At 32.0% G+C, this 26420-nt stretch overlaps 1 protein-coding gene and 2 long non-coding RNA genes across 7 annotated transcripts; all 3 read left to right on the forward strand.

Annotated features, from left to right (window-relative positions):
* The first annotated feature begins 2829 nt into the window (after positions 1-2829).
* LOC111001812 (phosphate carrier protein, mitochondrial) lies at positions 2830-12572 on the forward strand. The gene is made up of 9 exons (XM_022271840.2): positions 2830-2968; positions 3892-3988; positions 4884-4986; positions 8718-8887; positions 9702-9863; positions 9946-10125; positions 10503-10640; positions 11289-11420; positions 12181-12572. Exons 2-9 carry the CDS (start codon positions 3896-3898, stop codon positions 12271-12273), a joined length of 1071 nt encoding a protein of 356 aa, XP_022127532.1. The 5' UTR covers positions 2830-2968; positions 3892-3895; the 3' UTR covers positions 12274-12572.
* A 3056-nt stretch (positions 12573-15628) lies between these two features.
* LOC110999020 lies at positions 15629-21654 on the forward strand. 5 transcript variants are annotated; one of them, XR_006751036.1, is made up of 6 exons: positions 15629-15758; positions 16342-16478; positions 17406-17458; positions 19070-19157; positions 20078-20740; positions 20825-21654. It is a non-coding gene; the product is annotated as an uncharacterized LOC110999020 (long non-coding RNA). The 5 variants fall into 5 exon arrangements; XR_006751038.1 differs by having other exon boundaries at positions 15629-15753; XR_006751039.1 differs by having other exon boundaries at positions 15629-15739.
* A 1057-nt stretch (positions 21655-22711) lies between these two features.
* Positions 22712-26420, forward strand: LOC110999024. The gene is made up of 4 exons (XR_006751040.1): positions 22712-22834; positions 23966-24018; positions 25129-25216; positions 26065-26420. It is a non-coding gene; the product is annotated as an uncharacterized LOC110999024 (long non-coding RNA).

A 26420-nucleotide genomic window follows, 5' to 3' on the forward strand; every position in this document is an offset into this window, starting at 1 on the left:
CAATAAATATTTTGCAACTACAAAACCGGGTAAAGATGAAAATGTGACGGAGAAAGATTGATTTTTTTTCTAAAACCGCCAAAATTAATGTAAGATGTCATCAACGGTTTTAAGTGTCTTGAAAACTTACATCTGAATAAAAAATATCTTTATTTAACAAAGCTACCGTAAATTGTTTTTTTATATATATGAATCTTATCCCAACGGGATAAGACTGAAACAGACGTTATCAAACATTTTCCATCTCAGTTTTAAGCAATTCACGAACTCTGATGTTGCACTTAACGACTTAGGGCCCCCGCGCACTAGGCAGCCTGGCTGCCGCAGCCAGGCTGCTAGTGCGCGGGGGCCCTTAAGGACATAGTTACGAGGCATTGTTTCTGAATTAAACAATTGCAATTATTAAATAATTAGGTATCATAACACGATATACCTTTAACCATAATTAATAAAATATTTTTAGGTAGTAATATTGCCAATTTCTGATATACCTATTACCTTTCTATTTGATTGCAAAACTAAAATTTTATTTACTTAACATTGCTTAAGCTTGCTTACCTTAAATAATCCCGTGGAAGTATCAACTAGGTCCGATGCTAATTTGTCACAAATATATTCTCCACACTCATAAATATTACTATCAGCAATACGAATCCTTGCTAAATAATGAGGTGTGTTACATGTCCTAAACGCATTCTGGAAATGACAAAGATAGAAAATAGAAATGACAATATTATAAATATTCTGATATAAATACTGCTTTCTGTTTCATAGAATAAAAAAAAGAACTTTACCTGTCAATCATTTGCTTTTTTGGATTTTCGTACCATAGCTCAAACTATAATAATTGTTCTCGTTCATTTTTATATGGACTAAATATAATTAGAAAATAAATTCAATATTTTTTTGTTCTTAAAAAACTAGAATGAGTCCTTCTATAGAAATACTATTCAAACTCAAAAAGTCTATTGTGTGGAAAAAAGAAATATCATGGAGAACCATCCAGGTATACGAATCTTTACTTTTCTTATAATTTTAAACAAATAATACTTTTACATACTCTCATTTATTGCGTAAATGTTAGTTTAAACTTTCCAATATGGACGAAACGATTGATAAATTTTTCGAATCACGGCTTCACCTTAAAACAGCTAAAAAAAATTCTACATTGTTATATAATGCACTAGTTTTTGTGTTGATGCTCTTTAACCACATAAAAATTAATTAACACACCATGATTTGCGTAATGAATAAGAGAAGGTACAATTTTTTTACTACTGACTACAATAGGTTAGTACTCAGTAGTCAAAAACCTAACCTGACCAAATGTAATTCAGCATAAAATATTAAAACATTTTTTTTAATACAGTTGCTCAAAAAGTGGCATATTGCAGGGAGGTATAGCGTTCGGAAAGTGGGCTATTACACACTCGTGCTTTTTCTTTGCCATTCCCGCACTCGTGCGTTTTCTTTGCCAACTGTCAAAACAATGTGTATTAAAAAGAAAAAAACCAACCACGAAGGTTTTATTAAAAAAAATCATAGAAGTTTTTATGATATATGATTTCTAAATATTATAATAATTGGATTCAATAAGTTCGATTAGGTTTCTTTTCATTTCATATCAATTAAAAAAATATTAAAAAGAATTTTATAATATATGCAAATACGTATTTTTAAAAAGTTTACTAATAATTGGATTCAATAAGTTAGGTTAGGTTTATTATATTTCATATCAATAAAAAAATATTAAAAAGAAAAAACTAACCATGAAGTTTTTACTAAAAAAAATCACAGAAGTTTTTATGATTCATGCAAATATTTTAAAAAGAAGCTACTATTTGTTTTAATATCAGATTTAATGATTGGACTCAATGAGTTAGATTTGGTTTTCTTTCAATAAAAATAGTCTAATGAAGAATTGGCAAGCTTTGCTCATATTCTTTGCGGTTGGCGCCATTTTCCAAAAATGTTCTTTCGAGTTGAGTTATTTGTTGCACAAAATGAGTAATTTCGACGATATTTTATTTGAATGAATACCACCCGAACGCAGTATAATTGCATAAAATGCTTCGGAGAACAATTTACCGGAAACATATAAGTCGCTACATATCTACGTGCAACGAATTTATTCCGTAGAGAGAATAGAAAAAAAGCAAATAGTTTAATTAGATTGCTTTATTTTTTCGCAACTGTATTAAAAATAGTCGTTCAGTACACGTGCGGTACCGTCATTGCAACTTGTCCCGACTGTCAACCCTCACCTTCGGCTGCGCCTCGGCTCGGGTAGACATTCGTCGGAACTCGTTGCAATGACAGGCTTTCCGCACTTGTAATGAAATATACTATTTTACTTTTAGATGTCTAAAGCCAACCTTAATATTACTTGAGGTACTGTATGCAAGTCGTAAAGAGCGAAAGATAGATATTGGAGCTGCTTTAAAATAGTGCCGACAAATTTACCAAATTATCAGTTAAAAGTACCATGACCAAATATATGGTGAAATACTGACGTATATTATTTCAAATAAAGCTGTGGAGGTGGTCCATTTTGGAAATTACGACTTCTTGAATTTTCGCGGGTTTAGTGAGGTAATATAGATTGTTTTGTGTGAAGCACTATATAGTTTACATGTGCAGTTCTGTTGACCATATATGTAATAAAACTAATAGTAAAGTGTACAGTACAACAATATTCCCAGGTAGTTTATTAACTGTAAAAATGCTTTAATTTAATTTTGTATAAATATTCCTGCATACATTATTTAACATTTGTTATCTATAGCTATTCATAGTTGTTAATCTATGGAATGCGATGCCGCTTGAGACTTGCGGCTTGTCAAGAGTTTCCACGTGATTATGTAACTTCCGATGAGGCGCTGACATCGCCGATCCCGTTTCCTTTTGTCACTGTGCCACAAGCGCGGTGAGGTGTGTGTTAAAAAGTTTAACATCGGATTATAGACATGTAAGCTTATTTTATAATTTTTTAATACATCTAACCACTATATTAGATATTTAAATTCAGTCTGTAATTTATAATATCTAATTTTTTCCGTGGAATTGCTGAAATTTACCTTACGTAACACAATGGAATTATAACACGTGACCTTGTCCTAAGTCTAGATAATTATTACATTAATTTTAATATCTAAGTCATTATGTAATATAAGAAAATTTGAAATTACTTAATAACTTAATTTGACGCATTGAAGTAATGTTGTGTACCACCCTGTTTCGTTCGGTATCGATCAATTGAATCCAGCTTCTCACCGTCCAACGCCTATTCGAAAGGTTATAACGGCATCAAATATGCTATATATTTTATTTTTATTGTTACCTAATTTTTGCAAAGTATAATTCAATGCCACGCACGTCATCTGTTTTATGTTCATGCTTGACAGAATAAACTCATGAAAGTTAACAATTCAAGTATCAAGTATAACATAGAATACTACCAAGTACCAACTATGTACTATAATTTCTAAAACTGTACTTTAATATATTTTATTAGGTTAGCAGATTTATCGATTTTTTCTATTTACTCAAATAACATATAAAGTGATATAATGTTGTATGCTATCACTATATATATATTGATTAATATGTGCCCAATGATGTGAAATATAGCTGGAGGGTGTTATCAGCTGATGGTTGGTGTAATTTATGTCACCACTGCTGGAGACAGTAGCGTACCATTAGCTGGTGTGGTTACCCAATGATCAATAGATTATGAGAGCTGAGGGCATTACACATAGACTTTAAATATAATTTAGAAATGTTACCATTAATTCAAGTCAGTCCCAATAGATGAGGAATCAAATAAAAACATTTCTACAGACTTATATCCTCATACAACATAAGACATTAAAAATTTATTCTGTCTTTCAGTAAAATGTTCTCATCCCTATTGGAGACGGCGCGGAACTCGCCATTCCGTGGCCCACTGTCACAAGTTAGCTGCGAGCCAGCTATTGCTTCAGAACAGGTATGTATTTTCATAAGTGATTAGGGGTAGGGTACGGCCAATTCTGTCAATACAAGTTTACTAGATATTGTTTATTTTCTCAGACAGTTCTCTGATCAAACATCTTCATACCTTCATATTATATATATATATATAAACAAATGTTGCCCGATGATGAGAAATAAAGCTGGAGGGGGTTATTAGCTGATGGTTGGTGGTATTTAAGCTGCCACTACTGGCAACAGTAGCGTACCATCAGCTGGTGTTGTTCCCCAATGACCAGGAGATTATGAGAGCTGAGGGCAGATATAATGTCTTGTATGATTTAGCTATAAAGGGTCCTTCAAGAAAAGAGCGTACAAATTTAAAAGGTCGGCAACGCACTTGCAAGCCCTCTAGCATCGAGAGTGTCCATGGGCGGCGGTATCACTTAACATCAGGTGAGCCCTCCTGCCCGTTTGCCTCATTGTAAAAAAAAATTCTTTGCTATATGAATAACCAGGATTATCATTGCACTACCCTTATGCACACTGCAGGACTGAACCATTAAACTGTGCTGTAGATACCTACCAAATACAGAGTATAATTAATAGTATTGTAGTTTAAATATTTTTTCAATGATAAAGTAATAAAGACTATCTATGCATGTCTTTGGCGTAGAAATTTAAATAAATCAAAAGTTAAGTAAAAAATGTACGGGCCTTACATTCTTCATCATAAATAAATAACATACTTTTTGATCTAAGTAGCAAATAATTAATATAGATATGGTAATTAGATTTGCTGGAGTCAAGATTAAATATTAATTTATACAAAAAAGGCAAGTGGATTTGGTTTTGGTTTTGAGTGCCATAAGCATAGTCTAATTTATGGCGTTAGTATTGAGATGAAATGAACATTTTGTAATACTTCCAAGGGAGCAATGGCCGCTGCGACAGCTGTACCCCAAGAGGATTCGTGCGAGTTTGGATCACCCAAATACTTTGCGCTTTGTGGACTCGGCGGTATCCTGTCTTGCGGTAAGTTATTGTTCATATCTAAGAATATCCATAGCGCAAAATCACCTACATCATGAGCACACCCCAAGTACACACCATCATGTACATACCCACACATTTATAGTTAAATAAATTGAATCACAGTTAGTTAAATGTATTGAATACTTTTTGTTTGTTTGTAGGGAACGTAAATCTTTTTGTAGTAAAATGTGTGATGTATTCCTTATATATAAATTATATTATACATAATTTATGTTAGCTGTAGGGTTACAATAAATAAATAAAAAAAGAAAAGAAAGAAATAATTATAGATGAAAAAAAATAATTTTTAATTAAAAAAAAAACCACTAGCCCTCAAAGGTTCCTTGTGGCTGCAAGTCTTTACAGTTTGACGTATTATGTGGTACTTTTAATTATTGAAATATAAGTTATCTATAGTTTATGCTGTATACTCTATGGTAAACTTCTTTTTATGGGCTTTTTACAGGCATAGGACAGGTAAATGTTTTAAATTATTTCTAAATGCTAAGAGTTTTTAATCATTTTTGGTTAAAATTTGTTTAGTAAAAGCAATTTAATTATTATTATTATTATTAAAAACAGTTACTTAACCGTTAGTAGCTCAATTCAGCTTGAAGATATTCTTTTTGGAAAAAGCAATATCATTTCAGAGCATTGATTGATATAGAATTGTCTTATTACATTATACAATAATAAAATTAAATTTTAGACAAAAATATTGTGTTAACGAACGGCAGATTATGTGCATATATGCCGCCCAAAATAATTACAACTATTCTTAACAATTACTCTTTTTTTATATATACATAAATTTATATACTGTTCTTCAAAGACATTTTTTTTCTATTACTTTATAATATTAATTACATTATTTTTTTGCGTCTGAGGCGGAAACATATGGCAGAATGACAAGCGCATTCGACCATGTCCGGTTCTCAGGGTCGATCAACAACACACACATTACACACTTAAAATATGCCCTATTTTAAAAAAAAAAACTTCATTTTCTTTTTTTTTTTGATTATTTTATTATTGGCGTGTTTCTGTGTGTGTGCTTCGTTAGTTATAAATGTTATTTCTATCTATACTAATATAATAAAGAGGAAAGGTTTGATTTTTTGTTTGTTTGTTTGTATGAATTGAATAGGCTCCGAAACTACTTGGCAGATTTGAAAAATTCTTTCACTGTTGGAAAGCTACATCATTCCTGAGTGACATAGGCTATATTTCATTTTCAAAAAAAAAGGCATCCTTACTAAAATTACGATAACATTAACATTTGTTTATTATTTGATACAATTCTAACAGATGGCGCTGAGTTAAAGGTAGTAGTTTGGCAAGACGACGTTTGCCAGGTCAGCTAGTGTCTAATATTGAGAAAGCTTGTAATTATTTTTTATAGTTGAAGAGGTTTTAGTATTGAATGAATTTGTGGCAGGTTTTAATTTAACGAACCCTCCACAATCTTAGAACTAGCTTCGCTCCTAAGAACCTATACATCGACAAGAACTATCTCAAAACATAATAAATGCTTTTGTAAACAAGCTACTATAACAAAGACATTTCAAACTCGAAACTATCTTTATTCATCTAGGTAAATAAGATGAACGTCAAAAAATAAGTTAAATTAATTGTAAATTTATATTTACTATAACTTCGCAAGTCAAGGGCGTACGACTGGCCAGAAAATTTCTGCCACTCATTTTAATGGCTAAGTTTTGAGTCACACAAATTGTTTGAACTGGAGCAAATCAATCATTTGAATAATATATTTATAAAAAGCTTTATTGATTAATTTTCGTTTAACATTTAATCCTGCACAGTGTATTAGTACGTAATGGCGAGTACTAGCTTGTATGATATAATCGACTCACTAAGACAGTGTTGATAAGAAATGTTTTCGTTAGATTCTATCCAGATATTACACCCTAAAACCTAACAATTGTTGGATATAATAGTCGTTAGATTATCTCCATTAATGAAACCTATCATTGTAGCTATTTCTGTATGCACGTGCATCTTTACATAATGATTGTGAAGGTTACATACAATTATGTTGAAATGGCTTCGGGCCAAGCCTTGGTAACAGAGTGGCGACAAGGGAAGCCCAAGAATTAATGTCGTACGACTTTTTTAAGTTATACGATACTAAGTCGGCGAAATCTCTTCCACCTAACAGTCTAATAGCGGGTTAACTTTAGTTAAACTTAACATTTCGCGAGAGCACTGTAAGTTTTTGCTGGCGGAGTGTGGAGCGCAAGTAACTTATAACTGTTTTTAGTGCTGAAAAACTTGCAGCTGCATCACGACATTCATCTACTTTGATTTTTTTAGTACCGTTGATTCTTCATCTAATTTGGAGACTAAAATCTCCTATGTAGATGCAGTTCATTGCGTAAGCGTTAATCAGGCCCTGGACAAGTACACACGCTAATTAACACTATACATATCTTGTATGAAAAATAGTTTTTTGTTGTTTGCTTAAATTAAAAAAAAAGATGTTTAGAAAACAAAATTTTAAAGTGCATTAGTGTTACGAAGCGATAAGATATCTTTATCTGACCTTGTCCGTGATTGAAGATAAAAATTGTTGCAATTTTGACGTAATCCGTGTTGATTGATGTATGGCTTATAATATAATTAACTTTTATTTACGCTTGATATTATTGCAAGTGATTGGAATTGAGAATGTCTCGTGACTCGGGTCATGCGTATGCGTCTGTAATCCTTGCTGTGATGATATGTCATACCGTAGACTTATTCACGAAAATATATGCAAGCATAGCTGCAAGGGTGTGGCTATTACGCCTATTGAAATAAGGTCGAAACCGCATTTTTCTGCGGACATATTGCTAGCCAAGTCTTGTCGTATACAGCGTTGAAAACGTTAACTATCTGTTTCATCGAAAGCCACGTTCACGTTTAATGATGTTTTGAAAATTTACTCACTGTTTTCTTAGTAATTTAATCCTAAAAGGTTAAGTAATTTAAGTTTCTGATGTAAAAAAATATATGTATGTTAAAGACGTGACGTGAGGCCGGGGATAATCATAAGAGTTTTAGAAATGCTAAAGTGAAGCATTTAACAAAAGTGGTTGTGAGAGAGCTAGTAAAAACCGGTGTAAATTTAATAATTGCTTGCTGTCACTGTTTTTTTTCGTGAGGAAATGCGTTACGCAACCCTCCCGCGGCACGGTTGCCTATGAAGGGTTATGTGGGACTCGCCACAATACCCACTAAACCCTACGGAGCCACCAACAATCGCCCGAGACAGGACATGGTAACAGCTTAGCCTTGTCCGCATCCAGCCATGTTGCTTTCACTGTTACTCTAACTTCCAGTAGTCATAGGGGTCGTTCATGTACAACGTAAACAGATTTACTGCAATTTATACCACACTTCCGTTCTTTTTGTCAGTAGAATAAGCAAGCTCTCAAAAATAAGAGTACATAAACGTATTTTTTTTGTAAAATCCTCCAAAATGTACTTCGTCCAGCATACACAATTTGTGGCCAGTACGTGTTAAATAGTAAAATAAAATCAAAGACAAAAGAACTCGCTAACAAATAAATTGTATGTAAAGACAGATGTTCAGACGCGTATTGAAATTGAAAAATGTGCCCGGCCAAAGAGGTTTGCCACATCTGACATGTCATAAAATGATAGCTGTCAGAATTCTACGGAATTAAAGTACAGAGTATTTAGAAATTAATTTAAAAAATTACCATCAGGTATCACACACACGGCGGTGGTTCCACTCGACCTGGTCAAGTGTCGTTTACAAGTCGACCCAGACAAGTACAAGAATGTCATCAATGGATTCAAGGTGTCTGTACGCGAGGAAGGCATGCGTGGTCTCGCCAAGGGATGGGCGCCCACATTCATCGGATACTCCATGCAGGTAAGCAAGTATGGGAGAAACTTATGAAATTTTGAATCTTTACAAATATACATATATAGCAAACATAAAGACAATAGCAACAAACAATCAAACACATTTATTATGATATTCCTGTCATTTTTTTTTAATTTTATAAAAATATTGTTTTGTCACAGTAAAGGAAAAATATTCTTGGACATTGTTTTAGGATCACAATCCGTAAGAAATATTATGTTAATGACTTATTATAATATGCTATTCTTTCCTATACAACTTTACTTTATTATACAACTCCGAGGTCGTTTCGGACAGACTTTAAATATATATATATACTAGCAGACTCGGCCAAGCGTTGCTGTGGCTAAGGTTTTTGTTATATTACAGGGTAGTAAACTATTACATACGAAGGAATAGCTTATGTGAATCGTTGGTACTTTTAACACAGCGCCAGCTGTTAGAATTGTATCAAATAATAAACAAATATTTGCAATAAAATAAAATTGCTGCTATAATATCTTGATCTTTATATAAGCTATCCTATTTCTTAAGTTGGACCAGACTGCTCACGGTGTGCCAATTTAATATCGGTTAAGTAGTTTAGGAGTCCATCGCGCACAAACATCGTGACAGGAGATTTATATGTATATTAAGATACATATGCATATAAGTTAAATTTTGTATACTGTATAAAACATTCAATGATTATATCAAATATCCAATTGTTCCTACTGATCGCTTTGAGGAAGACATTTATATGAGAAAATTTTGTCAGTTATCACAACTGATTCAATTTTTATCCTTAACTGACTACCTTCCTTTACTCACTGTTTTCCAGGGTCTATGCAAGTTTGGTTTCTATGAAGTTTTCAAAGTATTATACTCCGGTATGTTGGATGAAGAAGCCGCATACTCATACAGAACTGGGGTGTATTTAGCAGCGTCTGCATCTGCTGAGTTCATTGCTGATATTGCTTTGTCACCCTTAGAGGCTGCTAAGGTGGGGATTTTTTACTTTTCTAATATTGTGAACATATATAATATTGTTTGAACATCTTATTTTCATAGAATTTGTATTCCAGGTCAGAATCCAAACCATGCCTGGATTTGCCTCTACCCTGCGTGAAGCATGGCCCAAGATGGTCCAAAATGAGGGCTACGGTACCTTCTACAAGGGACTGGTCCCACTCTGGGGCAGACAGATTCCTTACACCATGATGAAGTTTGCTTGCTTTGAGAAGACCTTGGAATTGTTGTACAAGGTATGTTGATTTTTAAATTAAAAAATATGATCATAATATATTATGTGTGGTAAATTAAAATACTCATTACCTATGATTTTCAACAGTCAATTTAATTTAATTTTTCTACTTTGTGACTAATAAAAACGACCACTATCTGATATATTTAAAAACAAATTATTGCATATTATTTTTTTTATATTTAGTAGTTTTGTATTCATGTATCATCATTCAATATTTGCCTTCTAAGATTATAGCAACTTAAAACTTATAAATGAGATGATGATAAATATTATAAATCTTTTCATAGTAACACACATGTCTTATAAATGTATGACTTTTCTTACATTGTGTAACATATAATACTATCAAACTATAAAAATGTTAATTATTTTCAGTATGTAGTACCCAAACCCCGTGACCAATGCACCAAGGGCGAGCAGTTGGTGGTAACCTTTGCTGCTGGTTACATTGCTGGTGTCTTCTGTGCTATTGTATCCCACCCTGCTGATACCGTTGTATCCAAGCTGAACCAGGTAATATAGTTTTCTGTGCTTACATTAATATATTGGAAAACTAGGGCTTTACTCAATGTACAGGAAGTAATACCAATATTCTCTTGACTTTTAATTCTGTAAAATTCTGACATGTCATAAGTAGCACTTTAAAAGTTCTCCACTGAAAAAGGGACAAATATGCTACGTTTTTTTTACCTGCAAAAAGGTAACTCTTAACATTTACTAACATCTAATACAAAAATAAATTTTTTTTTCATATCACAAAAATATATCAAATTAACTTAAGTTATTTTATTCTTTAGCTAGCTTCACTGCCTATTGATCCCAGGTTTCCATTTTAAACCTTTTAAAAAAATACAATTGTTTTTCATTTTTGTTTTTCACTGTTGGTCATGGAAAGGGACTTAATTATCACTTGCCGTTAAACCACTATTAATGTGGTGCACCACACTTAATAAATTAATACATTCACTAGTATAGAATGTATGTATACAGTCGGATGTTCAGATTAATATTGAAATTGAATATTATGCCCGGACAAAAGGGTTTTATAATCTCTGACATGTCAGAAAATGATAGCTGTCAGATTCAGAATATAACTAACAACTGTCAATGGTGGGCATATTTTTTAAGTTGAGTGGAAATTTTGATGTTTGTTTTTTTCAGGACAAGACAGCCACAGCTGGTTCCATTATTAGCAAACTCGGCTGGGCCGGAGTATGGAAGGGCCTTGGACCTAGGATTGTCATGATTGGTACCCTCACTGCCCTGCAATGGTTCATCTATGATGCCGTTAAGGTAATTCTTAGAAAAATCGCTTGTATTACAGTGTATCTTATCTTTGAAGGCAGGATAGAATTTTTTTTTAATATAACAAATTTCTATTATAAAAAATTTAAATTTCTAGCAAAGAAATGTTTCAATAATAGTCTGGTGTTCATACGAGTACTTGTTTACCTATATATATGAGCCTCCTGCCCGTTTGGCCCTGTTCTATAAAAAAAAATGAATAAAGTTATTTTGACTTTGACTTTACTAACTTATTAATAAACTAGCAGATTCGGCCAAGCGTTGCTGTGGCTAAGATTTTTGTTATATTAAATAGTAGTAAACTATTCAAGGGATATGGTAGGAGAACTTATGGGAAACGTTGGTACTTTTAACACAGTGCCATCTGTTAGAATTGTATCAAATAATAAACAAATATTTGCAATAAAAATATTGCGACTATAATTAAAGATCTAAGCTATCCTATCTCTTAAGTTGGACCAAACTGCTCACGGTGTGCCAATTTAATTTAAAATCGGTTAAGTAGTTTAGGAGTCCATCATGGACAAACGTGCCAGGAGATTTATATATATTAAGATACATATGCATATGAGTTAAATTTTTATACTGTATTTTAGCATTCAATGATTATATCAAATATCCAATTGTTCCTACTGATCGCTTTGAGGACGACATTTATATGAGAAAATATTGAAACAAACAACGTGACACGAAATTTATATATATTAAGATATTTTGATAGTTTGTATTAATTATTTTTATTTTGTAGGTTTGGCTGAGAATGCCCCGACCGCCACCAGCTGAGATGCCAGAATCCATGCGCAAAAGGCTCGAAGCCGAAGAAGCCGCGAAATCAAAGTAAATAGGCGTCAATTGTCAGATTTGTTTGGTTCTATAGTCTGTGACGGACTGTCAAACGTCACAGGCATGTAGTCTGAATACGCTACAGATTATTAAAAGTTGTAGTAGTAAGGTTAGAAAATTCACGCCTTTTGGCATAAAATTGTTCCACGCTCCGCCATTTATTGTATTATTGTGATCCATAAGTATAAATCGTGTTAATTTATTTTTCAGTTAATAAATATTATTTTTATTTATTTTCTTTCATTTTTCGAGTGTTTACCGTGTAACCAAAGTTGACATAATAAATTATAGAATTTATTGGTGTGTTTTATTCTTGCATGGAATCTGATAATTTCTTGAACGGATAAACATTGAACGGATAAAGTGAAACTATTAAACATATTTTTATTATTGGACTATTTTTTATTTTGTGTTTTAATAAAATTAAAACACAAAAATGAATAAAAAAGTTTTAAACAATATTAAGAAAAACCAATAAACCGGTTAATAAAATGCTTCAGAAGTGAAACCTTCAAAAACAAATTTATAATTAATCATATGTAAATTAGACTTTTCTCACTATCTAAATGCATTAAACTTCTCTTTAAAACTATATTTTTTATGATAAATTGTAATTTATAAATTTAATATCAATCTTTAAAAGGGTTTGAAGTATGTATATACTGACATATAAGAAGTTGCCTTGGCAACAAACCTATTATAAGAAAAAGTGGTTAGGTTGATTTAAAAAAATCTTACAGAAAAGTATTGTATTTCCCTATAATTAATAAAAGCTTTATAAAACTGATCTATCTTTCAAGTCGACTTGTTTAAAAACTTTACATTATTGGTAAAATCTAAAATAATGAAAGTTTGACATTCGATAAAATTAAAAAGCGTTGTAAAAAGAGTCTGGTATAATGCCTCCTATCTCATTTTCTCCCACGTTACATTAAATCTTATGAATTGACTTTTCTGTCTATTTTCACTGTCGTTTTTTCCGTTGCATCCGGTTTGAAATCACGACGATTCTAAAGAAGTCTATCTATATCATTTTCTCCCACGTTAAATCATATGAATTAATGTTTCTGTCTTTTTTTTTTTTTTTTTATAGAACAAAGGGCATAAAGGGGCAAACGGGCAGGAGGCTCACCTGATGTTAAGTGATACCGCCGCCCATGGACACCCTCAATGCCAGAGGGCTCGCGAGTGCGTTGCCGGCCTTTTAAGAATTGGTACGCTCTTTTCTTGAAGGACCCTAAGTCGAATTGGTTCGGAAATACTTCAGTTGGCAGCTGGTTCCACAGAGTGGTGGTGCGCGGCAAAAACTGCCTGGAAAAACGCGCAGTTGTGGAACGGCGGACGTCAGGGTGATACGGGTGAAATTTTGTATTCTGCCTCGACGTCCGATGATGAAACTCAGCTGCAGGTATTAATCCGAACAACTCCTCTGAACACTCTCCATGGTAAATGCGGTAGAAGATGCAGAGAGACCCCACATCTCTACGCAACGCCAAAGGATCAAGCCGCTTGGAGAGATTTTGGTCGTCAACGATTCGAACCTCTTGTTATTGTCTCTTTTTACTGTCGCTTTTTCCGCTGCATCCGGTTTGAAATCACGACGATTCTAAAGAAGTCTATCTATCTCATTTTCTCCCACGTTAAATCATATGAATTAATGTTTCTGTCTCTTTTTACTGTCGCTTTTTCCGTTGCATCCGGTTTGAAATCACAACGATTCTAAAGAAGTTTCACTTCAAAAAAGTTTCGGTTTTTAAGAGCACAGCGACGGAAACAAATAAGTGGTGTTATTCGTTTGGGAAAGTTCCAGCTCTGGTCACCGGTACTATTTACCAGGCACCAACTTACATCCTTAATCACCGCCTGTGCACTTGCATGGTCCAAGAGTCTCTACTCCAAAGAGAAGAAAAGAGAAGTTGGAGGAAAGACTCTTACCTGTACCGTTTATTATTTTCTGTCAAAAATTATTTTTTTATTTAATTATATCTCAATCCGCAGGTAGTAAAGTTTAAAATAATGTAAATTTACGTATCAATTTCATCTACGCCATTTAGCAACTTTTTGACGCTGTGCCTGTAGAAGTAATACACATAAACACCTAATACACAAGTCTTCCTATTTTAGCGTTAGGTTATTTTATATACTTAGGTAACATAATGTACACTTATGAACGTTAAAAAAGAAATATACATTGGATGCTTCTAATTTTACATTTACTGCCAGTTCTCAAATCAAGGGCGTAGAACGGAAGAGAAGGACTGGCAATAAACTGTCCAACACTCATTTTAATAGCCAAGTTTTTTTCTTTTACACAACGTTTTTAAGGAGCTGCAACCATTACACCATATTCCATATGACATCTTGAGTAATAAAGAATATAAAAATAAATTAAAAACTAAGATTTGTCCTCCATCAGCAGGAGTCATGGTGAAATAGGAGCACGCACTTACATTCTCGTGGGAGAATGTGAATGTTATACTTTATACGTAGATATTTTTTTTTATAGAACAGGGGGCAAACGGGCAGGAGGCTTACCTGATGTCAAGTGATACCGCCACCCATGGACACTATCAATGCCAGAGGGCTCGCGAGTGCGTTGCCGGCCTTTTAAGAAGAAAGGTACACTCTTTTCTTGAAGGACCCTAAGTCGAGTTGGTTCGGAAATACTTCAGTCGGCAGCTGGTATATACATATATAGCTCAGTTTGGAAATGGATGAACAAATCTTGTTTAGATCTTCTCGAATATTTAGATTCACCAAAAATTTCAAGCATCATCTATTTAACTATTTAAAGGATAGGCCAGTATCCTCGGAACCTTGCCTAAAGGGACTCCTTTTAATCATTTATTTTAGTCATTATATTTTAAGGTTAGGTTAGGTTAGGTTGTATTGTTATTAAGTAATTAATTGTTTTTTACTAAATAATGTAATAATATAATAAAAATAAAGTATAAATAATTAAAGTCAGTTTAGTACAATTAGAATAACTATACCAAATTAAAAATATAAACAAAGACGTAAAAATCATTTAAATTTTCATGTAATATCCTAAGGTTTTTTAGGTACCTACTACACAATTTCTGACATTACTAAGACACTAATTATAATGTATTTACCTTTCATGATTTTGTAAATTAAAAAAATCATGAATAAAAATTATACCATCAGACACATACAACGATTTTATTTAAATAAAATAATAATCGGAATTTATTACAATAGTTAATAATACAGTAAAGTGTAATAAAATACTCGTTAAAATATGTAATTCAATGGACGCAATAACCATGTACAGATATCATTGATTTTATATCAGATTTCCATTGTGCATGAAAATTTAAATGTTATCAATATGACGTTGCGTGTTTTGTTGAAATTAATTTCACTTTTACTGTTTGTTAAGTTTAGTCATTAAATATTACAGAGTCTGCAACTTTTGACATGGGTATACGCCGTACTTAGTGGTTAGTAACTAGCGGTAAGGTACGTAATTAAATTAAAATCTTAGTTATTAAAATCTTAGTTGGCTAGTTCTTCGTCTTTACTGAGGCGTTCATCGAAATTTGAAATAATCTTCAGCCAGATATTTTCTCAGCGAATATATTTGACTTGAAATTTGGTCAGACTTCTTATTTTTCACCAAAGGCATCAGTACTACGCTAGCCACTTCCATCCATGCTCTGATATTGTGGAGCCATAACTTTCTTCAGCGTTTTCCTCTTGCCCAACATGATGTCTTGAAGAAGTCGGTACCGTTCGTGTGTGCACATGTCCCAAGTAATTTATCATCTTCTTTTTAATTGTCAAAGTTATTTCTCGGGATCGAGAGGGGAGAACTTCGTTCGTAACTCTATGGACCCAAGTTATCCTCAACATTGCTGACAGCAGCTTGTAACCTATTTTTTTTAAGTCTTTATTGTAGGCACCTCTTTTGTAGAGGCTCCGGTTGCGCTTCCATAAATCCGTCCCTGATTACCAACTACAACCATGGTATCTATGTATGGTATACCATAATCTATGGTTATTAACATACTGTACGATGACAATTGACAATTGAATTGGATAGGCAATCTATGGAAGACATCATCTTCGGACCCATGTCTAAAAGAAAAAAGGTGATTATATTTTGTAAATGCAACTCAACTCATCAAAAATACTACGAAAACCAGGGAAATGAGCAAAAAGACAGAATTTGGAGAAACGGTTAGTGTAGTGTAGTGATTTGTCTAGTCACAAATCTTGCTGTCAAAACAAATATCTCAAAACACTCCTATATCGAGGTACCACTGTATTATTATTATTAATATTTAAACCCAGGAGCCGAAGCTAGTGTATGTTAAAATATGAGAAGATTTTATATATATATTAAATAGTTTGCACTTGTGTCTCGTTTATAGTGGACCTATGTGTGATTTAATTAAAATGAAGTAAGTATTTTTTTGTTTTCCACAGTAGATTATCAGTTTTAGTAGACTTGGAAACAGTTTACCGAAGGTTCGAATCCCTGTGCAATAGATTTGTTTATTTTAAGGTGAAATCGTTGGGATAAGGGTTAAATCTGTGGCCTATTTTTCTTCAGTATATACAAAAGCTTGCCAACGATCGGCACACAAGACCAATGACTGAAGATAAATAAAATGCAATTTTAATGTGAAAAGCACTTGTAAGCAAACATAACATAAATGAAGAGTTAAAAAAATGTAATAACTAAAGGAATATTAAATTAACTTGGCACCTGGTAGAAACCGGTCCCGGTCTAACTAACATCAGGTGAGCCTCTTGCCCGTTTGCCCCCTGTTCTATAAAAAAAGGGACCAAAGTATTTCAATTTGCTTTAATTTCAATTATTTTTAGTACTACTATGTAGGTTAAGGAAATTATAATACTTAGGGGCCAAAAATACTATGATATTGAGCCCTACAGAACGTACATTCGGGGCTTTCCCAGTTTGTACTTTTACTATAAGAATTTTATACGTAGACGTAAGACGTCGTCGTCATCATCATCATCATCATTGATGACCCAGCCCAGCGTCGAATCCGATATGACCTTCCCATTTCACTTCACAAAATGGAAATATAAACATATGATGCTCAAGATATAATATACATTATATGCTTTTCGTTTCAGAGTACATCTCTCTCTGGCTCTCCTGATTGGTGCCTGTTACGCTGATAATGGCGGTAATTTTTTTTAACTAGACATTTTAAAACCCATTTCACTTAAGATACCGATATTTGAAAACATCACCCGGGCAGATTTTTTTTTTCATTATTACTTATAGCTTCGATATAGTTTTTCACAAGATATATGCTACTTACATAGGAAGTAATGCTTTATATCTTTATAACATAGGATATTAATTTAGGGGTAACCTTCTCCAACGCAGCGCTCTCAATCCCCAAGGCAATACTAGCTTTGGACTGGAAATATTAGTTTTTGCGTTTTCCGCTTTCTACCAAATTCATATTTCCAATGGAAAATATTTAACGTAATTCGAGTTTCTTTTAGCAATTTTCAATTGACAACTACGCGTATGCCAATGCCGTATTTACAAGCTAAAAAAAACTTTTGAGAATCTTATTTAATATAGGAAATACTGACTCATGCAAGCATCACTTCATTCGGAACAATGACCGTACCTTAACTGCCATAGTGTAGGGTACGGACTTTGTATAAAATTGTTTTTGTTGTTCATCTCATTACTCATATATACTGTAGTATAAACATATAAGTAAGTATCCTGATATGTTTCAAAAAAGGAAAGACGCAAAGGCCCTTTACTCTCTGAACCTTCTCGTAAAGGCCAACTGGTTCCTCCTTCATCCAGATTGGGATTGCATCAATCAGGACCATTGATCTCCTCAATAAAAAATATTCAACAAATTACCCGAAAGTATGAAGAATATGGAAAAAAAATTGAGAAACAATCATTTTGTTTTAATGGAATTAAAACAAAGAAATAAAGATTTGAGTTTGACTTATAAAAAATAGTACCTGGATGGCCGAGCTTTGCTCGGTATTTTTATTTTTTTATAAATTGTGTTTTTTGGAAATTATATTTAAGTACGAATTACATACTTATAAAATGATGAAATATGAACAGTATAGAATATATATGCTGAATTGCTTTAGTGTTGTTGTGTCGTTAAGGCAATTTAAACAAAAAATAGTATTACTACTCATTACACTAATTACTACTCACGACACACTCATTGCGTTCGCATATATTAAACCGAAAAATATCTTTTAACCAATCAAAAGACTCTCATTACATAAATCACACATTGATAGCTAGTATGTATGTCGCCAACTAGGTTAATTAGCCGTTCAATCAACACCCCAGCCTCTTCACTAAATAGCGTTTAACTAGTGGCCTGAATGATATTCAGCGATTTGATCAAACAACTAGGCAATTTACTAGGATTGATGACATTACAATCAAATTTTCCGAAGTTCAATGAAAAATAACAAGTACAATGTAGTGTAGTAAAAATATAATGTAAATGTAGCATTGACTGACTCAAGCAATTTAATTTAAAATACATTTTTTATGTCAGATGTCTCATCTCTTTTATTTCTGCCACATGATCACTCTATCGTACGAATGGCCTAAGCATTAGCCAGTTTATTAAATGTTGTTAACAAACGCTACGGCTGAATCTTTCAGGCCGTTACTTAAACGGCTAGGCAGTTAATCAAACGGCTGATTAAGACTGCGACATGTTTATTAGCAAAAATCTAGTGCCTAAAGATTCCCTCACTTATAAATTTATTTAGATATTTTTTTACAGTGTGCTACATGTCAAACGGTTCAATAGGGAAATGTGTAAAACCAGGACAATGTAAGGCACCTGATCTTGGTATCTTAGATGTGCACAGGTATGTATATTAAATTTATTATTATCAGTTTTGACTGTAATTAAAAAGCCCAAAGGAAAGATTCGAGTATAGAGTTGCAATCCCATGGATACTTTTCCAAGGCCTTATGACAAGTTGATTAAGGCTAAGTTGTCCCAACTTTCCCGGAAAAACAAAGGTTAATATAGATTATTAAAAAATACAGCCATTTATTTCTAGTATTGAATGGTTATGTGTCAATTTCCAAAACTTATGTGTTAGGAATTTTAAGACTACATGTTTTAAATGTATATTATCCATGTCGTATCAGTCTTTGATTACTCTGCGCATGAACCGCCATTGGAGGAAGGCCTCAAATCGTATATCTTCTCCTATTGATTAAATATCATCCTCCTATTTTCTTTTACTCTTCAATACCTTGTTAGGATGCGGTGTCCATCAATCCGTCTCTAAGTAACTGGAATCTGCCTTAAAAATGATATAGATATGTCAAAAAAGTATCAAAAAGCTTTGTAGGGCAACAAAACTTCCAAAAACACCCTTAAAATTGTATCATACATCAGTATGTATGATACAATTTTATTGGCAAGATGTATATTATATCAGTATTATATATCATTACATATATTTTTTATTATAGTTAATTCAAATTTATTGTAAAAAGTAATTACATAGCTGATAATACACCGCCATCTAGTCTGTAAATACTCTACGTCTAGTGACACGCAAGATGGCTGCCTGTATTCAAAATGGCGACTTCTATGATGAAATCAATAGAAAACCCTATAATTGTCGGAATATTATCTTTATTAAGGGTTTCAATGCCTCTCAACGCTTCATTCGGTTTTTGATGATGATGATGATTAGGATTTGTTGTAAATTGTCAGTATCTGTTAATGACGCATAATAATCTGTTTTTAACGTGTTATTTTGACTTTCAGGACAATAAAATTGGTGTGCCAAACGGGAGAACAATGCTGTGATTTTAGAGATATTATCGAATCCCCTAATTCGCCCATCAACGTTAACAATTATATAAAAACATTAAATACTAATATAAATTTGAATTATAATTATTTCATATATAAAAACAATTTTCAGCAATATCGCATATAGTAGAATTTTGGGTTTTAAGTTAAATAAAATAATTACTAATCTGCTGTATAACACACAATCTGCAAAGTTATTCCTACTGAAGTACTACCTAATCCAGAAATTAAGTTTTGTTACAAATGTAAATACACTTTTTTAAATGAAATAATGTAATATTATTAAAATGTATATATTTGTTAAAGTCTCAATAAAGAGCAAAAAATATTCTATTTGAAATGGCCACCTTTGGTTTTTATACAGGCTTTTGACCTGTTTGGCCACAAATGTATTGATGTACGCACTGTTTTCAAGGGAAATTTCGCCACTTGAAAGATTTTTCAAAAGACTCAAGGTTGCCATGTCGTATAGAGCAGGTCATGTTCTGACCATAATTTGAAGTCTAAATGGTTGAGGTCAGCTCTAGATGAGGGCCAGCCAGGCTTGAGTAGTAAGACCTAGGATTTTCGTGATTGGTACCCTCACTGCCATGGTTAATCTATGATATCGTTAAGGTAATTCTGATTTTTAAGTTACTTGTCTCACTACAGTGTATTGCAGACGGAAAACAATTACAGCTATATTTTTTTCTATTACAGTGTAAACTCTATAAGGACGGTTGAATAACTCTCTATGGGACCTTACATTTTTTGACTTTGCAAAGAGTTGCCGGATTAGATGGAAAGAATAAACATCTTTATTGGAAAAATAAAAAAATATGTCAAACCAGTCTTCGTAATTACATAAAAAACAATTCTTATTTGAAAGACTACCAGAAAATATGTTTTTTTTTTAATTTTGGATGTTTTTGTTTTATTTACCTTGTTCATATATTGAGCTCAATTTGGTATATATGTTCTTTATTTTATTAATATCTTGGGATATTGAGGCATCTTCGTGATTAACGTTTAAATTATCCCAATTTGTAAACAAAAGAACGGATAGTTTGAAACGATACCTAGGTAACACTGAAATTGGTTAGAAAAAACGACTTAATGTAAAAAGTTAAAGTAATCTAAAATGTGTAATGTGGTATTTGTTTTGGGTCATATAAAGAAACTTTTTTTTTATTTATTTATTTAATCTTCGTTTATCTCTACACATCATAATAAATTGATTAATAATTGACACCAATTCACAAAAACAAATGACAAATGCATTAGGTTACCAAAGAGTTCTAAAATTGAAATTAAAAAAATAGTTTTCATTTGCAATGTTTCTAACTGGCCAGTACTAAACATTTTCAGTGTTGCCCACGTACCGATAGTCGAGTTTATTAATGTATTATTTTAGTGGGTGTAATTGTATGTAGAATCGTGTATAATTGTGTATAATTGTATAGAATACAAGCTAAACCAAAGCCGAGGATTTCGACGCATTCCTGTGTGTTTACCGTGTAACCAATGTTAACATAGTAAATTATGGAATTTATTTATGTGTTTTATTTTTGCATGGAATCTGATACTTTACATACATTTGTCCAAAAATACAAAGATATGCCCTTATTTACAAACATTGTTAGGGATAAATAAAAACTGTTAAACATATATTTTTATCAATGGACTATTTAAATAAAATCAAGAACGAAACCAAATCGGTTAACAAAATATATACAAGTCCTTATATTTTAGCGTAAGTATGGCGAGTATACTGTATACGTATACATATTTAGCTGAGATCGGAAATGGATGAACAAACTATCATCATATTCACCAAAAATTTCCACTATCACCTAATTGATATTCATAGGAGGAACGCTGCCAGTATCTTCGGAACCTCGCCTAAAAATCCCTTTAATCATATATTTCAGTTATTATATTTTAAGGTTAGATATTGATATTAATTAAGTGATTGTCTACTATATTTAACTTAATAATATATTTACCTTAAAGTATAAATTAATTATATTAGTGTAGTAAATTTATTAATTAATGTATTTAATTATAATAATTATACTAAAGGAAAATATGCGTGATACAATGTAATTGGGGAAGGTAATGTTTTATAGATGTAAAAACCATTAAAATATGATGTAATAATATCGTAAGTACCTATTTATTAAAAACTACAGAAGACGCTCTGAATTTACTAACGCCCGAACGTCATAATAAATCCACAATCTCAGATTGAAAACAATCTGAGATTGTGGATTTATTATTGGGTTCGTGGGTAAGTCATTCTTATGTAATATTTTTATTTGTCACAGGAATTTTTATTATTACAATGTAGTTTAAGTAATCAGACCGTTACAGTCGATGAATCTCTTATCTGCATCCCAATAAACAAACCATACGAAAACAATATTTTAAATTATTGGTAACGGATAATTTATATAAACCAAATAAAGTAAATAAAACCGCACAAATAACATTAAAATAATTAAAAAGCTAATTGATATGTTTTAAACATAGACACCGAGTGTGTAGTCTTCTTATCACAAGTCTTACTCTCAAAACACGAGTATGCCAATCCACCACTGTATTCTTCTTATCAATATTTAAACCCAGGAGCCGATGCCAGTGTATATTTATATATGACATCATTTATATATTAAATAGTATGAGTTTGTGTCTCGTTTGAAGTGGACCTGTGTGTTTAATTAAAATGAAGTGAGTATTTATTTGTTTTCAATAGTAGGTTATCAGTTTTAGTAAAGTGACTTAGAAACCGTTTACTGAGGGTTCGAATCCCTGTGCAATGGATTGTTAGCTGAAGGAAATCGTTTTAATTTGGAATTTACTTTATTCTAATACATGTTTTACTTACGAGTTAATACTAAGCATTAAGTTATGTATTGGATTATAAACAAAATTATTAATTATTATTAATTATTTTAGTGCTACTTAGGGCCTGATTCACAATGTCCGTATAAGTTCCAAATAAGTTATTTATTATTTATTTGTAGGATAATCATTATTGTTGCGTTTCACGACTGTCAGATAGCGCTATTCGTCATGAAACGAGAAGTATCTTATTTCGAAATTGTATCTTCTGAATAATTTTTAATTATTTTTAATATAAGTATGTAGGTTAAGGAAATTGTAAATACTCTATACTTAGGGGAAAAAATACTTTGATATTGAGACCTACGAGTGTTTTTTGTAAATTATATTTAAGTACGAATTACATACTAATAAAATGATGAAATATGAATAATATTTTTCGATCTTACCGACAGAATAATAAAAAAAATTGAACTGGTTTTTTTTAAGTTATTAATTTAAAGAAAAAAAATCATGAGTGTGATAGAACATGAATAAAATGAAATTTTCTAGAAATGATTCCTAGCTAGATCGATTTATCGCCCCCGAAACACCCCGTATATTAAATTTAATGAAAATCGTTGGAGCCGATTCCGAGATTCCAATTACATATATATATACAAGATTTGCTCGTTTAAAGATATAAGTATAAGTATATATACAAGAATTGCTCGTTTAAGGATATAAGCTATATAGATATGTAACTAGGTTTGTTGGTGACTAGCTGATTTCCCCACTCTTATACCTCCAACTTGTTAGCCCATGTAGTTGACCAATCACAATAAAACGGAACGCGAATCCTTTTGAGCACCAGATTTTTTTGGTGAAGCCCGAAACTATAAAATCGGCAATTTTAAAATATGTGTGAGGTCTGAGGTCTACCACAGGGCTTTAACTTGGGCCAGCCGATCACGTCAAGTCTGACATAGCCGCCTTTTCGCCTTACATAATATTTATATATTTTCTTTTTCGTTTCAGAGTACATCTTTTAGTAGCTCTCCTGATTGGGGCCTGTTACGCAGATAATGACGGTAATTATTTTTAGCTAGATATATTAAATCGAATTTCGCTTTATATACTTGCAAACATTTAGTTTAATCCACAATATGATTTATAGTATATGATATAAACATATAGGACCTGGATGACCGAGCTTAGCTCGGTATTTTTTTTTATAAATCGTGTTTTTGGAAATTTTATTTCAGTACGAATTACATACTAATAAAATTATGAAATATGAATATAATTATCGAATAAAGATAATTACATTCAAATTTAAGTTTTTATTTGACTGACACCTTTAAACGAGCAATTCTATGTTTAAGTTGATAAAACACGAATAAAATAACATTTTCTAGAAATGATTCCTATCTAGATCTATCTATTTATCGCCCCCGAAACCCCCCGTATACTAAATTTCATGAAAATTGTTGGAGCTGATTCCGAGATTCCAATTATATATTAATAATATCTTGTATATATATATATATATATATATATATATATACAATAATATTATCTTGTATATATATATATATACAAGAATTGCTCGTTTAAAGATATAAGATATATATATATATATATATGCTATACATCTATGTAGCGTATATTTATAAAATCGCTATTATATTCATCTTGAAGCTCTTTGATATTTCAGTTATAGCCATGCTTGGAGTTTATATTTGGTTGAGTTTCCTGGTTGGGTGCTAGACCTAATGTCAATCTTCAAACGTTCATATTTACTTAATCAAAATTCGCCATTAAAAGTTTTGTTTTCCGGCTATTAATTTGTATCCATTGTTTAAGCATTCAATTAAATCGAGAAAATTAATGTTAAGTCGAGGAATCCTTAACTAATTTTAAGAGAAAATGGGGACTATCTATGTGTGTCTTGATCATCTTACATAAAACAAACATGCCCGGATAACCCAACATGGATGGATCTATGGACAAAATGCTAAAGTTATCAAACCTTTTTTTATAAGACTTTATATTCTATAATATAAAGTTTTGGGAAGTCTTCGAAATCTTTAAGGCCGCTGGTAAAATGCTAATTAAGCTAGTTAGCTGCGTCATATAAATTGCAAAAATTCTATTAATGATTCCCTCACTTATAAATCTCTTTTGATATTTTTTTACAGTGTGCGACATGTCAGACGGTTCAATAGGGAAATGTGTAAAATCAGGACAATGTAAGGTACCCGATCTTGGTAACTTGAATGTGTTCAGGTATGTATATTATATTACCATACTAAGATCGGTTTGACTGTAATTAAAAAGCCCACTAATGCCCGAACTCAATAATTAATCCACAACTGTGCCAATAGGATATTGGCACAGTTGAACTATCATTCTAAGATTTTAACTAACACCAGTTTTTAAAATAATAAAAATACTTATTTGATATGTTTTAATGTTATGTTTATATATGTTTTAAATAGTCATGTATATTTTAATATTAATTGTGTGGTTTTATTTACTTTATTTGATTTATATTGATTATCAAATATGAGTGTAAAGAGCGAAGAGATTGTATTCTATCCGCCGCCAAAAATGGATTGTCTTGACTGTCACGGTCTGATCTCAGAATGTTTTCAATCTGAGATTGTGGATTAATTATTGGGTTCGGGCGTAAGTCTCATGAAACGCCTTAAAAATTAAACAGATATGCAAAAATGTTTCAAAAACACTCTTCTTGCCAAAATATTCCTTAATTTCAAATCTGAGAAATAAAAAAAATCCTTATCCATAACATAGACTTATACATGAGTATATTTGAAATATCCTCACATTTTAAATCACGTAAAATTAAAGTAATTGTGAAAAATAATTTTACACAACTAATAATAATCCGCCATCTTGTGTGTGAATACTGCGTCTACTGATATAAGATGGCTGCCTGTACTCAAAATGGCGAATCTTATGATGAAATCAATAGTGTCTATAATGTCAATAGTCCCTATAAATGTCAGAATACATTTTAATTCTTCTTAACGTATTATTCGGTTTATCGTAAATGATTAGGACCGATACTCACGCACAATAATCTGTTTATAACGTTCTATTTTGACTTACAGGACAATACAAATGGTGTGCCAATCGGGAGAAGTATGCTGTGATTTTAAAGATATAATTCAACCTTCTAATTCACCCATTACTATTAATAATTATGTAAAAACATCAAACACTAATTTGAATATAAATAATAATTATTTCAACTTCACTGACGGTTTCCAACGCTATTTTAGACAGTCTTTTGGTCAGTATTTTAATTAGTCAGTAAAGTTATTACGTTTCAAGTAAAATGAAATAGATACCAACCAAATGTAGCGACATATACAAATTGCGGTTATAATGTTATTCCGATTAAAGATAGATACATATCTAGTCCAGCCATTAGATTCTGTTACTAATAAAGTATATTATTAAAATG

Source organism: Pieris rapae, chromosome 24, assembly GCF_905147795.1.
Source record: "Pieris rapae chromosome 24, ilPieRapa1.1, whole genome shotgun sequence".
Taxonomy (NCBI): domain Eukaryota; kingdom Metazoa; phylum Arthropoda; class Insecta; order Lepidoptera; family Pieridae; genus Pieris; species Pieris rapae.

Bases quoted from the DNA above. Each gene is read 5' to 3' on its own strand.
- LOC111001812 (XM_022271840.2), top strand. From the start codon at position 3,896: ATGTTCTCATCCCTATTGGAGACGGCGCGGAACTCGCCATTCCGTGGC. The intron at 9,864-9,945 runs GTGGGGATTTTT...TTTGTATTCCAG, and splicing joins CACCCTTAGAGGCTGCTAAG to GTCAGAATCCAAACCATGCC. The intron at 10,126-10,502 runs GTATGTTGATTT...AATTATTTTCAG, and splicing joins CCTTGGAATTGTTGTACAAG to TATGTAGTACCCAAACCCCG.